The sequence below is a fragment of the Ursus maritimus genome, assembly GCF_017311325.1.
Source record: "Ursus maritimus isolate PB19 chromosome X unlocalized genomic scaffold, ASM1731132v1 scaffold_X1, whole genome shotgun sequence".
NCBI classification, from domain to species: Eukaryota; Metazoa; Chordata; class Mammalia; order Carnivora; family Ursidae; genus Ursus; species Ursus maritimus.
Window position 1 is genome coordinate 93,898,034 of NW_024423319.1, and position 16,853 is coordinate 93,914,886.

The window sequence follows — 16,853 nt, forward strand, 5'->3', positions numbered from 1 at the left end:
CAATTTGGAAGCTGTGTCTGATAGATGCCAACTTCTATAGGAAGAAATGTTACACATCTGCCTGATTATACTTGTATCATTTGAATCATTAGTAAACTTTGGGGATGATAAGTTATATAATATAATCAAGTTTGCTTTGACATTCCAATCCTTTCTGGAAATACAGCAATATTTTTTTAAACAAATTAAGTATAGAAATTGCTGAACAAATTATAAACCCTTAAAAATAGAAGAAAAAAAAACCAGAATTACATATATACCAAATCTGAAGATGGGGAAGATGGTCTAATCTTTAAAACAATGTTAGAAATCGGAGGAAATGAAAGCTAAATTTCACTATAACATTATTAAAAGGATTTACTGAACAACAAATTAAAGGCAAACAATGAATCTTAGAAAAAATTCACAGTAAAAATGAAAAAAATTAATATAAAATATAAGGAAATCAATGACATCTATCAGAAATATATCACCACAATGATAAAGGTAAAGTTCATGAGCAGATAATTTACATATGAAATATATTATTAATAGCAGACAAAATTTTAATCCTCATAAGTAATCAAAGAAATTGAAATGAAAATTGAAATTATGTACTTCTAATCACAGAGTAAAATATCCAATTTCTTTAATCCAATGCTGGTTAGAGTTTACACTGAAGGAGAGGTAAAATAGCATAACTCTTTACAAAAGTCCAACGTATCAAGAGCTTTAACATGTATATACTTTTTTTTGAGAGAGAGAGAGAGAGAAAGCCTGAGTGTGTGCTTGCTGGAGGAGGAGGAAGGGGCAGAGGGACAGAGAGAGAGAGGAAATCTTAAGCAGGCTCCATGCCCAGCACAGAGCCCGCCTCACAACCCTGAGATCATAACCTGAACCAAAGTCAAGAGTTGGATGCTTAAATGCTGAGCCACCCAGGTGTCCCTACCATGTATGCACTTCAGAAGGAAGGCAGCCAATTCAAAGAATCTCGCTTTTAAGAAAATCTAAACTGGGAAAAAGTATTATACACAAGAATGTTCAATACTACAATATTTATATGAATAAGAAAATAAAACAACCTAAGTCCTTATGATTATGCTTAAATAATCTACAAGAGACACTTATTGGATGAAATATTCTATAATAGTTATCAGTGTCAATTTATACAATTAAGAGTCTATAACATCCAAGTAAAAGTTTCTATTAAGAGTGAAGAGATTTCAACTGAACACAGGCAGTAACATGGCAACTATGTTAAAAAAAAAAACAAAAAACCTCACAAAGGCATAGAACAAAAGAGTAAGATACCAAGATATCAATAATAGTATGCTCTACATATTCACATTCCAGATGACATTTCTGTGTTTCTAACATTTTCCAATTTTCCATAATGATGATACATTAATTTTTGTCAAGTAGGTAAATGTTATTTTTCATGCAAGTAATTTACCTAATTCAGAAAACAAAATTAGACAATGATTTTTTTCCCTAAAATGATATCTTAAAACAAGGGAGAAAACTCCATGGAGCTTCCCTATCAGCTGTGGAATTTTTAATTCTGTATTTCAAACAGGAGGAAAATAAATCTCTATATTGTGTATGCTACTTTAATGAGGCTTCTCTTACTAGGTGACAAGTGCAATTATCAACTGACCACCATTTCATAATTAATAACAATATCAGAATTATAAAAACAAAATATTGCATAATATAGCATAGACTAGACTTAACTTTTCATGAAAAATACTTCAACACATAAAATGCAAAACCAAAGTTTTGTCAAAAGTAGGGTTTACAGAATGAATTGGTTTTATACTTGAATATTTGGAGAAAATGAGTAAACAATACTCAAAACCTGAATATACTTATCCTTCTTTTGTTTCTTTGTTTTTACTTACCCTTCTTTACATGAACTTAGTCCTTTAGTAAACCATTCCTTTGGAGGAAAATTTTTCTTAAATAAAATCTTCATCATTTCATTATATATCTAATGTATTTTATTTTAATAATTTATATTTTGATTTAATCATTTGAAAACTACCCATACAACAAATAAACTGACCTTTGTTTTTAATTATAACCAATTTTTTAAAGCAAGAGTCACTGATAGGAGATTATGTCCATGCTACTGTCACCAGCTAGACCCCAAGACCTGACCTTTACTGCCCACCTGCTTGAACTCACTAACCTTTGTCTTACATTTTTCCTTAAGCTCTTCTTTCCAGCTTACCTATTAACTCAGGCAAATGAAACTGGAAACAACCCTGTAGGTAATGGCAACTACCCTGACAAGACCTCCCAGCCATCCCAGACTACCCGGACCTTTTCAGCTAAACCTCCACCTCATACCTGCACAGACAGACCTTAGAGTGACCTCTGGAATGATCTACCATTACCTTTGCCTCATTAAAATACAAAAATCTCCACCCAAGCAAGAGCCTCAGCCTCATTTACATAACATACAATGTATGTATAGCCATGGCCACCTCTACATATGATAAGAAAGCCTCCCTAGCTAAATATTCATCCGAGGGCCGTCTGGGTGGCTGAGCCAGTTAAGCGACTGACTCTTGATTTTGGCTCAGATCATGAACTCAAGGTAGTGAGATCAAGCCCCACATCGGGCTCCATGCTGAGCTTAGAGCCTGCTCCAGATTCTCTCTCTGCCCCTCCCCCACTATTCACATTCTTTCTCTCAAAAAAATTTAATTAACTAATTAAATAAAAAATAAAAAACGGAAATAAATAAATATTCATCTAACCCTAAACAAAAGGTATATCTTCACCTGATGTCAGGGAGTCACGGCTTTGGAAGCCATTGCCTGTGATTGTCTCAATAAACTTGTCTTTGTGCGACAACTACACCTGGTACAGTTTCTGTAACTCAAGAAGGAGTGAACTTCATGTTGGTTTGATTACACTATTTCTCAAAATTCATTCTCACAGGCACAATTTAAGTCACACACATAGAAATCATATCATAGTTTTACTTTCTTTTTAAAAAGTAAATATCATTCTGAATTTTTAAACTTTTAGCTGCTTAAGTGTAAATATTTGGTATGGGCACATCAAGTGAATGTTTCACATTACATACCAGTAGCTTGAACATAACATGGTCGAATAAGTGGCGTTGTCTTTGGAATCATAGAAGAATGTGACGAACAATATTGAGTGTAAAGTTCTGAAGCTCTGAAGAAATTAATTTGAACCTGAATGCTGAAGTCATATGTTGCCACCTGACAGACAAAAAAATACATTACACCTGTGGTTAGTTTTGCTATAAGAAATTTGTGATACTATTTGTGTTGTATATAAAGTGTACAACTTGAAGATTCGATACACATATCATAATGAAGTAACACCACAATCAAGCTAATTAACATATCCATCATCTCACAGTTACTCTCCACCTCATTGTGAGAATACACAGGATCCACCCTCNNNNTAAATTTCAAGTATAAAGTACAGTATTGTTACCAGAACTACTATATTACCCAGGAATCTCATCTCTGGGTATTTACCCAAAGGAACTGAAATAAGGATCTCAAAGACATACCTGTACTCCTATGTTCGTGAAGCATTATTCACAATAGTCAAGACATGGAAATAACCTAAATGTCCACCAAAGGATAAATGGATAAGGAAAATGTGGTATATACATATAATGAGATATTTTTCAGCTTTGAAAATAGAAGGAAATTTGGCCATTTGCAAAAATACAGATGAACCTGCAGGATATTATGCTTAGTGAAATAAACTAGATACAGAAAGACAAATAATATATGATCTTACTTATATGTGGAATCTAAATAGTCAAACTCACAGAAGCAGAAAACAGAATGGTGGTTACTAGGCGCTACAGAGCGGGAGATATGGAGAGATATTGGTCAAGAGGTATAAAGTTTCAATTATACAAGATGAATAAGTTCTGGAGATCTAATGAGACACTATGGATCTAGCAAAACAGCAATTTAAAAAAAGACATTTTCAAAAAGAAACTTATCTTGTGATGTTGAAAATACTTTTTTTTCAAAATAAAACCTGATTTATTTTTCATGAATCTGAAACCAATTCTCAAAAATAAAAATAAATTTTAAAAATAGTTCCTACTGGGGCGCCTGGGTGGCTCAGTCTTTAAGCGTCTGCCTTCGGTTCAGGGCATGATCCCGGAGTCCTGGGATCGAGCCCCACATCAGGCTCCTCCGCTATGAGCCTGCTTCGTCCTCTCCCACTCCCCCTGCCTGTGTTCCCTCTCTCGCTGGCTGTCTCTATCTCTGTCAAATAAATAAATAAAATCTTTAAAAAAATAAAAAATTAAAAAAATTAAAAAAAAAATAAAAATAGTTCCTATTGATTCAAAATGGACCAAAGACCTAAATATAAAACTTAAAACTATAAACCATTTAGGAGAAAAATCTTTGCAATCATTGGTTAGGCAAAGATTTCTTAAATACAATACCAAATTAATCATCTACAAAAGAAAAAATGATTAAACTATACTTTATCAAAATCAAAACATCTGTCCTGTTAAAGATAATGTTTAATAAATAAAATTAGAAGCCAAAAACACATCTTTGACCAAAAACTCCAACTTGTATACAAAATATATAAAAGAACACACAAAATCAATAAAAAGCAAAGTTCCTAATGAAGAACCAAGTAAAAGATGTGAAAAGACAACTAAGAAAAAATGTACATAATACCACAAGAAACGATGTTTAACATAATCACACATTAGGGAAATGTAAATTGATTCACAGGACAGAATACTTCACACCTATCACAATTACTTAAACAACAATGACATTACCAAGAACTAAAGATGTGAGCACCTAAACCATTTATACATTGTTGATAGGAATGCACAATTTCACAGTCATGAAAAATATTTTCCCACTGTCTTAGAAAATTAAACATGCACTTAACATAAAGCCCCCAATTCCTAATTCTAGGTGTTTACCAAAAAGAAATGAACACTTGCATATAAATGTTTATAGTGGCCTTATTCATAATTACGAAAAACATAAGCCAAATTCCCACCAAACAACGAATGGACAACAAACATTGGTAAATCCACATAAAAGAATACTTTTCAACAATGAAATGTAATGTACCAGTGTTCCATATATAATATGGATGAATAGCAGATGCATTATTCTAAGAGAAGCCAGACTGAAAAGGCAACCTATCTTAAGATTTCATTTAATATGATATATAAGTGAATAGGCAAAATTATACAAACAAAATGAGATCAGTATTTGTTATGAACCAGAACTGGGGGAAAGGCTGACTGCAAACAAGTAAAAAAAAAAAAAAAAAAAAAATTAAAGGAGGGGATAAAGTGTTCTCTATATTGATTTTTGTATTTGCTATACAATTGTACGATTTGCCAATATTCATGTAACAAAAAAACCATTTTACTGCACCATAACTTTTAAAACAAATGAAATGAAAAGAAGTTAAACCTAATTCCTTAGCTGTGATTTTAATACATCTGGCCTTAAAATCTAAAACAGACTAACAATATAGGCAGCTAACAAGATGAGTCATAGAAGAATGAACACCTAGAGATTCATAACATCTTGGAAATTATATAGTGCTAGCCTCTCATTTTAAAATGAAAACTGTGGTTCAGCCTTGACAAAAATACAATCTTGCATCAAAGAGAAGAAAAAGAGTCACTCTTGGTGTTCAGGACCCACAACAAAAGGAAAGGAGGGGATCATATCAGCCAAATAATGGAAATCCAAATCCAAATGCCCATCCCTCCACAGAAACACTGAAAAACAAGCAAAAGTTGACAGGACCAACTTTGTTAGAACTCTGGAAAATAGTCAAAGGTTCACAGCAACCAAGTGAACACTGACTCAAGAAAAACACAACTTTAAAACGGTAGGGAAGCTTTGTGGTATCTTTACTCGCCCCTGAGCCTCTCCCTTTCTGACTCATCTTCCGTCTTGCAGATGGAGGTCTCAGTGTGAAACTCTGGTTTTGGATGAAACACAGCAGACCTTACTCACAAGTCATTGTATTTGTTCTAAGCTTCTGGGGTCACCGGAAGGACTGATGTAAGGTCCCTGTCTTTGTTTTGCCCGACTTCAAAAATCAATGGGTCAGAAAATTAGTGGACACTGCCCCAAAATACTGTCAGGCAAACAAACAACTTGCAGCCATGTGGGACAAAAGATTATGGCTGAGACATGCAAGCAGATTAACCCCTGGAAAGAAAAGCTGGGGAGAGAGTTTCTTTGGGAAATAAGAGCATTCAAAAGCACAAATGTGTGCTGGAGAATCTAGAAAGCCAAAACCATGCCTAAGGAAGGACATGTGATCAGGAAAGACCTGAGGAGATTCTAAGATATCTCCTTTGTCTGATCTGTAGGCTAAATGCAAGAAGCATGTAAAGGCCAGAACAGAGTTATAAATGCTGAGTAAGGGCGCTGGCACAGAGTCAATGCACAAGGAAATCTCTATCAAAACATTAGCTGAACATAAGCTATGGGAGCAGAGATTTTAGTGAACACACACAGAAGGAATATATTCTTTGCAAAAACTAATTTGGATAAGTCACTAAACAAATGGATGATTGCAGCCTTCAACAATCAAGAACAGATAAAATCAGATTTCCAGAGTTACCACATAATAACATTCAAATACCCACTTTTCAACAAAAAAACCCACAATGCATACCAAGAAATAAGAAAGCATGACCCAGTCAAAGGAAAAACTAAATGACAGAAACCATCAGAGAGGAAGTCCAGGCACTGGACTTACTAGACAAAAACTTTAAATCCACTGTCTTAAATATGCTCATAGACGGGGGGCCTAGGTGGCTCAGTCAGTTAGCGTCTGCCTTTGGCTCAGGTCATGATCCCGGGGTCCTGGGATTAAGCCCGGCATTGGGCTCCCTGCTCAGCAGGGAGTCTTCTTCTCCCTTTACCTCTGCCCCTCTCCCCACTCTTGCTTGCTTGCACTCTCTCTCTGTTTCAAATAAAGAAATAAAATATTTTTTAAAAATTGCTCATAGAGCTAAACAACAGAAAAAGGGAGAAAGAAAAAACAAGAAAATGATGTATGAAAAAAACGAGAATATCAACAAAGAGACAGAAATAATAAAAATCAATGACATTAAAAGTTGGTTCTTTGAAGATTTTTTTTTAAAGTACAAAACTTTAAGCCAGACAGGAAAAGGAACAGAAAATAAGAAATGAATAATTAATACAAAAAATGAATGTGGTGATGGGTATTAAGGAGGGCACATAGTGCATGGAGCACTGGGTGTTATATGCAAACAATGAATCATGGAACACTACATCAAAAACCAATGATGTACTGTATAGTGACTAACAGAACACGATAAAAAATAAAAATAAAAAATAATAAATTGTGCATATTCATAAACAAATAAATTTCTGTTAATATTTGTATTTATTAATAAAGACTAGACGACTCCTGATCAAAAGAAAAAAAAATGGAACATGGATATTACTATCAACCATACAAAAAGAAGAGGAAGACTCAAAGAATTGTATCAAGAATTTGTATACCAAAAGTAAATAATCTAGATGAAATCGACAGATTCGTAGAAAAACAAAAATTATCAAAATTGATCAAAGAAGAAATATAAATTATGAACAGATTTATAGAAGTGAATAATGAATCAACAAGCCCCGCCAAAAGAGAAATTTCAGGACCAGATGGTGTTACTGGCGAATCCTACCATATATTTAAAGAATTAACAGCAATACTTCATAAATTCTTCCAAAAATAGAAAATAGAAAAAAACTTCCTAACCTCTTCTATAAGATCAACATTACTATGATATCAGACAGATGAAGACACTGTAAGAAAAAAAAATTACAGATCAATATCCCTCATGAATGCAGACAATATAATCCTTAAAAAAATACTAGCAAACCAAATCTATCAGCATGTTATAAGCATTATATACCATGACCAAGTGCAGTTTATCCCAAGAATGAAAAGGCAGTTCAACATACAAAAATCAATCAATAAATGTGCTTGCTTCAGCAGCACATACATTGAAGTTGGAATGGTTCAGAGAAGATTAGAGTGGCCCCCGTGCAATGACTACACAAAAATTTATGAAGTATTCCATATTTAAAACTATATGTGTGTATGTATGTGTACATATATATACACACACATATATATAAAATACTCCACATTAACTGATTGAAGAAAAAATGGTGATGCCAATTGATACAGAAAAAAAAAACTGACAAAATCATACATCCTTTCATAACAAAAGCACTCAGAACACTAAGAATAGAAGAGAACTTCCTCAACACACTAAGGAACACTTACAAAAAACGCACAGTTAACATCATATTTTAGGGTGAAATACTGAAAGCCTTCCCCCTGAGATCAGGAACAATGTAAGGACGTCCTCTTTCTGCCAATGTCATTGAACAATGTAGTATAAGTTCTAGGCAGAACAATTGGGCCAAAAAAAGAGGGTGGGATACAAGGCAGTCGGATTGGAAAGGAAGGATTAAGACTATATATATTTGCAGATGAAATGATCCTGTATAGAGAAAATCACAAAGAATCCACAAAGAAATTGATAGAGCTAATAAATGAATTCAGGAAAATTGCAATGTACAAGGTCAACAAGCAAAAATTAAGTGTTTCTACACACTAGCAATGAACTCTGAAAAATAAAATAAGTAAACAGTTTCATTTAAAATAAGATGCAAGGGGTGTCTGGGTGGCTCAGTCGGTTAGGCATCCAACTCTTGATCTTGGCTCAGGTCATGATCTCAGGTCATAAGATCAAGCCCCATGTCGGGCTCGAAGCCCCACATCGAGCTCCACACTCAATGGGGAGTCTGCTTCTCTCCTTCTCCCTCTGCCCCTCCCACTGCTCATGGGTGCTTACTTGTACTCTCTCCCTCTCTAAAATAAATAAATAAATAATTTAAAAAAAATAAGATCCAAAAGAATAAAATTCCTAGAAATAAATGTGTCCATGTTGTGACAAACTTGTACAGCGAAAACTACAATACATTGTTGAAAGAAATTAACGTTCTACATAAATGGAAAGACATCTAATATTCCCTGATTGGAAGATTCAGTATTGTTGAGATGTCAGTACTACACTAAGCAATCTACAATTCATGGCAATCCCTATCAGAATTACAATGGCCATTTTTGCAAAAGTAGATAAACAATTAAATTCGTAAGAAATATTAAGGCTCCAAATAGCCAAAACAATTTGAAAAAAGAACAAAGGTAAAGAACTCATACTTCTCAATTTCAAAACTTATTATAAAGCTACAGTAATCCAAACAGTGTGATAGTGGCATAAGAATAAACATGTAGACAAATGGAACAGAGTGTCCAGAAACAAACCATACACCTACAGACAATTAATTTTTTATAAGGGCACCAGGCCCTTATCTCATACCACATACAAAAATTGACTCAAACTCGGGGCGCCTGGGTGGCACAGCGGTTAAGCGTCTGCCTTCGGCTCAGGGCGTGATCCTGGCTTTATGGGATCGAGCCCCACATCAGGCTCCTCTGCTTTGAGCCTGCTTCTTCCTCTCCCACTCCTCCTGCTTGTGTTCCCTCTCTCGCTGGCTGTCTCTATCTCTGTCAAATAAATAAATAAAATCTTTAAAAAAAAAAAAATTGACTCAAACTCGATGAAAAACCTAAACATAAGACCTAAAACTATAAAACTTGAAGAAGAAAACCTACAGGAAAGCTTTGTAACATTAGAGTTGGCTATGATTTCTTAGATATGACACCAAAATACAGGCAACAAAAGCAAATATAGACAAACGGGACTACATCAAACAAAAAAATATCTGTTCATCAAAGTAAACAATCAACAGAGTGAAAAGGCAACCTATGAAATTGAGAAATGATTGCAAACCATTTATTTGATAAGGGATTAATAACCAGAATATACAAAGAACTACAGCTCAACTACAAAAAAATCATAATTCAATTTTAGAAAGGGCAAAGGACTTGAGTGGATAGTTCCCCAAAGATGATATACAGCTGGCCAACAAGCATATGAAAAGATACTTGACAACACAAATCATCAGAGGGATGCAAATCAAAATTACAATAAGATATCACCTCAGACCCACTATCATGGCTATGATCAAAAACCCAGAAAAGAATGTGAAGAAACTGGAATCCTTTACAGTATTGGTGGGACAGTAAAATGGTGCCAGCAATATGGAAAACACAGTATGGAGTTTCCTCGAGAAATTAAAAATAGAGCTACCATTTAATTCAGCAATCCACTTTTACGTATGTATTTAAAAGATCTGAAAGCAGGGTCCTAAAGAGATATTTGTACAGCTATCTCCATAATAGTACTATTCAAAATAGCTGAGAGGCAGAAGCAAAACAAATGTCCATAGATGAATGGATAAACAAAATCTGGTATATTATTTAGGCTTAAAAATAAAGGTAATCCCGTCATATTCTACAACATGAATGATCTTCAAGGACATTATGTTAAGAGAAATAATCCAGTCACCAAAAGACAAATACTATATGATTCCACCTAGTATGGGGCATCTAAAGTAGTCAAGTTTATAGAAACACAAAGAAGAATGGTTGTTGCCCAGGTTTCAGGGGAGAGGGGAAAAGGGGAGTATTTTTAAATGGGTATAGAGTTTCAGATCTGGGTGGCACAGCGGTTAAGCGTCTGCCTTTGGCTCAGGGCGTGATCCTGGCGTTCTGGGATCGAGCCCCACATCAGGCTTTTCCGCTATGAGCCTGCTTCTTCCTCTCCTATTCCCCCTGCTTATGTTCCCTTTCTCGCTGGCTGTCTCTATCTCTGTCAAATAAACAAATAAAAACTTAAAAAAAAAAAAAAAAGATCTGCAAGATGAACAAGTTCTGGAGATCTGTTTCACAACAATGTGAATACTAAAATTTAACACTTAAAATAGTTAAGATGGCAAATTTTATGTTACATGTTTTCTACCACAATAAAAATGAAAAACCAAAACATTGTGCTAAGTGAAAGACACAAATGGTCACAAACTGTATAATTCCTTTTATATGAAATAATCCAGAAGAGATAGATCCATAGAGACTGAATGCAGATTGGTGGCTGTCAGTGGCTAGTGGAAAGATAGGTGAGGAGAAACTGCTTTAATAAGTAAAGGGTTTTGCTTTGCAGTGATTGAAATGTTTTGAAATGGGACAGAAGAAATAGTTATATCATACCGTAAAGGCAGTAAATGCCACTGAATTGTTTACTTTAAAAATGGTTCATTTTATGTTATATAAATTTCCTCTCAATAAATTATTTCTTAAAAAATAAAGGAGGGAGAAGTCAATACAAAGGTTTCCAGGCATTCCCTCAGACCCCTATCATGTGATGACCTCAGGGTTCTAGAGAGGTAAAAAATAAGAGACTCTGTTTTTGCAAAATGATTGAAGAGACTCTACTGTATTAGGTCTTACATGAGATTTTTCTATTTATTGAGATTAAACAGCTTAACTATTCTTCCTACCTAACATTCTCCATCTTTTAGATGGATGTCTGTGACGAACAGCTCACTTGAAAATTGAAATGGCCTAAACCTTTGAATCCTGTTAATTTCCTCCCTGTGGGCTCATCAGTTAAAAACTAAAGAACCAGGGTAAGGGTGTGTGTGTAGGATTTAGAAGTGGCTGCGGCCCCAAATATCAACTTTGGAAATCAAATTGTGAATTTTATAAATTATATAATTAATTAAAAATTTTTAAATTATAAAAAATAAAATTAATGTATAAAATAACTGAAACTAAAACTGAATGCAAAGGTAAAATATTTACATATGTAAAATCTATTACAGCATTTTAATTATAAAATATGAAAATGATTTAAATTAAAATTCATTTTTTGACCCATTAACTATATATTGATTTTTTATTAAAACCTAACATTGGGGCTCCTGGGTGGCTCAGTCGCTAAGCATCTGCCTTTGGCTCAGGGCATGATCCCAGGGTCCTGGGATCAAGCCCTGCATCAGGCTCCCTGCTCTGCTGGGAGCCTGCTTCTTCCTCTCCCTCTCCCCCTGCTTGTGTTCCCTCTCTCGCTGGCTGTCTCTCTCTCTGGCAAATAAATAAATAAAATCTTTAAAAAAAAAACAAAAAAACCCCTAACATTATTTATGTTTCAAATAATTTTAAAATATTGATCCTGCAACAGCTATTGCTCTATGGTTTCTTGGTAAGTTTCTGGAGGTGGAAGGAGGAATATAATAGTAAGAATGGCAAATGTTTTAAATGTAGGAAAGAGAAGAATAATAGCATCACTGACATATCTAAGTTTCCAAGATCTTGATAACGATGGTTTCAGAGGTACACACACCTAGTGCTTTGCTATACTCATAAAGCTGATGCTGACAATCTGAGAATTTTTTTTAAAGATTTTATTTATATATTTGACAGAGACAGCCAGCGAGAGAGGGAACACAAGCAGGGGGAGTGGAAGAGGAAGAAGCAGGCTCCTAGCGGAGGAGCCTGACGTGGGGCTCGATCCCAGAACGCTGGGATCACGCCCTGAGTCGAAGGCAGACACTTAACGACTGCGCCACCCAGGCGCCCTGACAATCTGAAAATTTAAAATAAAATGAATAGTTAATAAAAGAAAGGCTATACTTAGAGTTCCGGCCATGCATATCACTCTACTAGGCAAGACATTTGGATTTTCATTTTGGTTTTTTGTTTGTTTGTTTGTTTGTTTGTTGGACAGAGAGAGAGAAAACAAGCAGGGGGCAGGGAGAGGGAGAAGCTGGCTCCCCACCAAGCAGGGAGCCTGATGTGGGGCTTGATCCCAGGACTCTGGAATCATGACCTGAGCCAAAGGCAGGCACTTAACTGACTGAGCCACCCAGGCGCCCCTCATTTTGTTTTTATTTAACATTAGTTGGCTGCTGTGGTCTGAAAGCATCCCCTCAAAATTCATGTTGAAATCCTAACCCCTAAAGATGATAATATTAAGAGGCAGGGCCTTTGGGAGGTGCTTAGGCCATGAAGGTGGAACCCTCATGATTGGGATTAGTGCCTTATCAGAGACACCACAGAAATCCCTAACCCCTTCCACCAGGTGAGGACACATCAAGAAGTCTGCAACCCAGAAGAGGACCCTCACTCTACCACGCTACTGCCATGATCCTGGACTTCCAGGCTTCAGAACTGCGATACATAAATTTTTGTTGTTTACAAACTACTCAGTCTGTGGTATTTTGTTACTAGAACCTGAACAGACCGAGACACTGGCCATACCACTGACAATTCTATCTCTTGTCATAGAATCTTTTATAAATAGACTGTCCTCATAATAGAATTAGAGAAGCAAAAAATACTATAGCATGTTTTATGTTCATGAATGTTTCTTTATTTTGACAAATCAGAGCAAGCAACTCATTCCCATGATATTCTATTTCTGCAACGACACCAATACACAGATGTCAAGGAGTGAATTGAATAAAGATATATTTCATGTATAAATACTACCTGCTTTCATATATCAGTCCTTAAAACAATTTTGCTTGATCTTATTTCCCGTAGAATTTGTCATTAATCAGCAGCAGCTAGTTATATCCTGTCCCATTAATTTTTTCCTCTTCTGGTTTATCTTTTTGTTCCTATTTTGAGTATCAATATAAATCAATATTTTCTATCATACGTATTTTAACAGTTTTTATATTATTTTTAGGTTACTATCTTATCCTTTGTTTTAGGTTTTGTTCATAAAATACGAATACATATTTTAAAGTCAAAGAGTATCAAAAAGCATGTTTCCCAAACTGTCATCCTCATCTGATTGGGATGGATGGAGATGGATTCCCAATGGAAGAAGCTGAGGGAATGGAGGAGGAGATCAATGGAAACGTGAAGACAAGGAAATGGGAGGCCAGGATTCTGGGTGGACCTCCACATGAATACTGAAATCACTCAGAAAATTAGAGGAGTGGAGTATAGAATACACGATGAGACTGGCTGATAGCAACATCCAGAGATTATTACTCTGCGCAAGGGGAAATGGTAAACTCATATAATATGAAGTTCAAAGAAGCAGCCATTTTTAACAGAAAAAGACCATCTAAAAAAATCCACCCAGGGAGCAAGGCTTCCAGCAAGCATCACCTCTAGAGCCACATCCAGATCCAAAGGCAAGGCTATATAAGGAACAGTGCCCTAGAGAGGGACATATTCATAATATGAAGAAAGTACAAAGGGAAAGGAAGCCCTAAAAAACACAGAAAACTTACGTAACTATAGGGATCCTAGAGGAGAGATAGGAAGGGAAAGAAAGCCAAGTGTGAGGGAGCTCGGAGACAGTAGGGATGAGAATCTATTCAGAGCGCTCCACTTGCAGGATGACTGAGCTAAAATGTCATCATGACAGATGAAAATCCTAACAGTCACTGAGTATTGAGTCTTGACTGTCACTGGGTCTAGTGCTGGGTCCCAAAGTCAGGGATAAGAGAAGTGGAAGATGGGAGGGGTAGGAAAGGTTTAACACAGAGCATGACTGTAGGCTTCATTCGAGAATATCTGATGTCACAAATGACGATGATGTTGGTAACTGTCAAGATAATTCGATGTACTGATCTCAGCCCTTAATTGTCTCTTTTCGTTTTAATTGTGAGACCTTTTTCCCTCTCAAAACACATATTTTCTAAAACACTGTGTGCCAAATTCACAGAGCTGAGAGTCATTCCCTGCCTTCTCTAATTGCCAATTGTCTGTATGCGGGAAATGATACTGGACTTGCTTTCTCATAAGTCGTATCTTCACAATTTATATAAAATAAGGTAGCCCTGTAATTACTCAGAATGCAAAATTCAGAGGTTCCATGATGTCTCCACCCACGTCTCATCCTCGCAACAGAACTAAAGAATATAAGATTTATCTCTTACACAGAAACTCAGGGATACAGAGAGAGAACAGGAAATGAGGGCTATCACTGTGAAACCACTGAGCTATCTAAGGAAGAGGGTAATCTTGGAAAGTTTTGTGATATGTGCCACTTTGTTTTCCTAGTTGTCATCATTCAAACAGAGGAATACCTCAAATTGAAAAATGATATTCTGATGAAGATTTCAATCCCCCAGTCAGTGTTGGTAGACAAAAATGTTTATGGGGCAGGTGTCACTCAAACATCCTCTCTTTTAAACCTTGAATGATCATCCTGCCTTCCTGTAAGAATGATTGTAAATCCAAAATAACCATTGCGAAACGCTTACCCAAAGGTTGCATATCCCTGAAGGACAAAGGTTGGTAGAAAAAAAAGAAAAAAGTTAAAAAATTTAGCGATTCTCCCTTATTTTCAAGAGCTTTAGGGCAAACATAGAGGAGGACCGATGAGAGCTTCAGAGCAACCAAGCCACTGTAGATTGACTAACCTGTGCCACAGAGCAGAACCTGGGCCACAGCGGCAGGAAAAGTAAGGGTAAACACCAGGAAAGATCTAAACCAGTGCTGTCAAATACAACCTTCTGTGATGACGAAATGTTCTGCACTGTCCAATAGCCATGTGCAGATCCTGAGAACTTTAAATGTGGCTATTTTGACTAAGGAAATAAATTTTTTTATTTTATTTAACTTTAAAGTTTAATTTAAATATCCACACATGGCTAGTGGCTACCGTATAAAGAAGCACAATTCTATACACTGGCCAGAAAGCCATGTGAGTGGACCACAAGGAAAGGAGGGGCTTGAATGACAGGGTGATCAAACCATTGCAGTCAAGGATGCCAAACACAACTATAACTGCCCACCAGCACTTTTAATTATACTCAAACCTGGTGCAGTATAGGAAAGGAAGGGGTACAACTAGAAATAAATCCAGCCCTTTATGATTTTACATTTGCCTGTTACACAGGTCAACCAAGAGAGCACCCACTGACTATTTACATCTACACACACACCCACACAGAAAGATAACTTATAGCTAGCTATAAACAGAGTGGAGGATAAGTGAAATGACTAGAAACCAGATAATCAATCTGCCTCACTAGCACAAATTTATAGAACAAAATCTCACAGGGTATACTGTCTCTTCAGGGTTGTTTTTTTTTTTATGTTCATCTCGTTTGTTGAACTGAATTACATTCCAATACTCTAAGTAAATCTCCCTTTAAAATACCCAGGAAATGCAGAACAATTCAAACTCTTAAGGAATGTGTGGCACTCCAGAGAACTAAATACATATAAGTTAATTTCAGAACAAATTTTTAGAATCCTATGAGAGCCACAGTCTAAACATTAAAAAATAGATTAACAAGTTTTTAATTGTTGACAATGTTAAACACTAAATTGAACTAAAAAAAATGAAAATACCAAATTGTATATGAATTCTCCCCAAAAAGTCATGTAACAAACTTAAACTGAGTTATATACTTTTTCTAATTTTTAGTGACCCTCAGGTTAAAATGCTTTTGTGGATGAATGATGACATTAAAAACACAGTTATATATTTCCACTATATAAAAATATAAAATCACAACATAGATTTAATAAGAAAACATATAAACTGATCTTAATATACTTGAAAACGTATAGATTAAATACTACACAAACTTATTAGTTTCTTTCTCTTCTTTTCCTTAGTTTCTTACTGAAGAATGTGTGTGTGTGTGTGTGTGTGTGTTTACATATGTCTGTGTACATACAAAATGCAGGCACTGAGTAGGAGAAAGACACAATGCTTCAAAATATTAACCTGTCACAAAAGGATTATTTTTTATTGTGACTTATTGTCTTTATCAAAATTACAAGAGTACAGATTTGAAAAAATAAAGCAAAAATAATCCCAACTAATTTTGAAAATTAGCATCTAATCCCTTCACCATCATATACTTCCACACACACACACACAC

The 16,853-nt window shown here is 35.5% G+C and overlaps 1 protein-coding gene and 1 non-coding gene across 2 annotated transcripts in view; one reads left to right on the forward strand and one right to left on the reverse strand.

The window, feature by feature from the left end:
- The window catches only part of CFAP47 (cilia and flagella associated protein 47), a 503,621-nt gene that overhangs the window by 392,840 nt on the left and 93,928 nt on the right, over nucleotides 1-16,853 (reverse strand). Inside the window, exon 22 of the mRNA XM_040635242.1 lies at nucleotides 3,077-3,218. Coding sequence (XP_040491176.1) covers nucleotides 3,077-3,218 — 142 coding nt within the window. The remainder of the gene's footprint in view (nucleotides 1-3,076; nucleotides 3,219-16,853) is intronic.
- LOC121103825 lies at nucleotides 8,001-8,107 on the forward strand. The gene has a single exon (XR_005836117.1). It is a non-coding gene; the product is annotated as a U6 spliceosomal RNA (small nuclear RNA).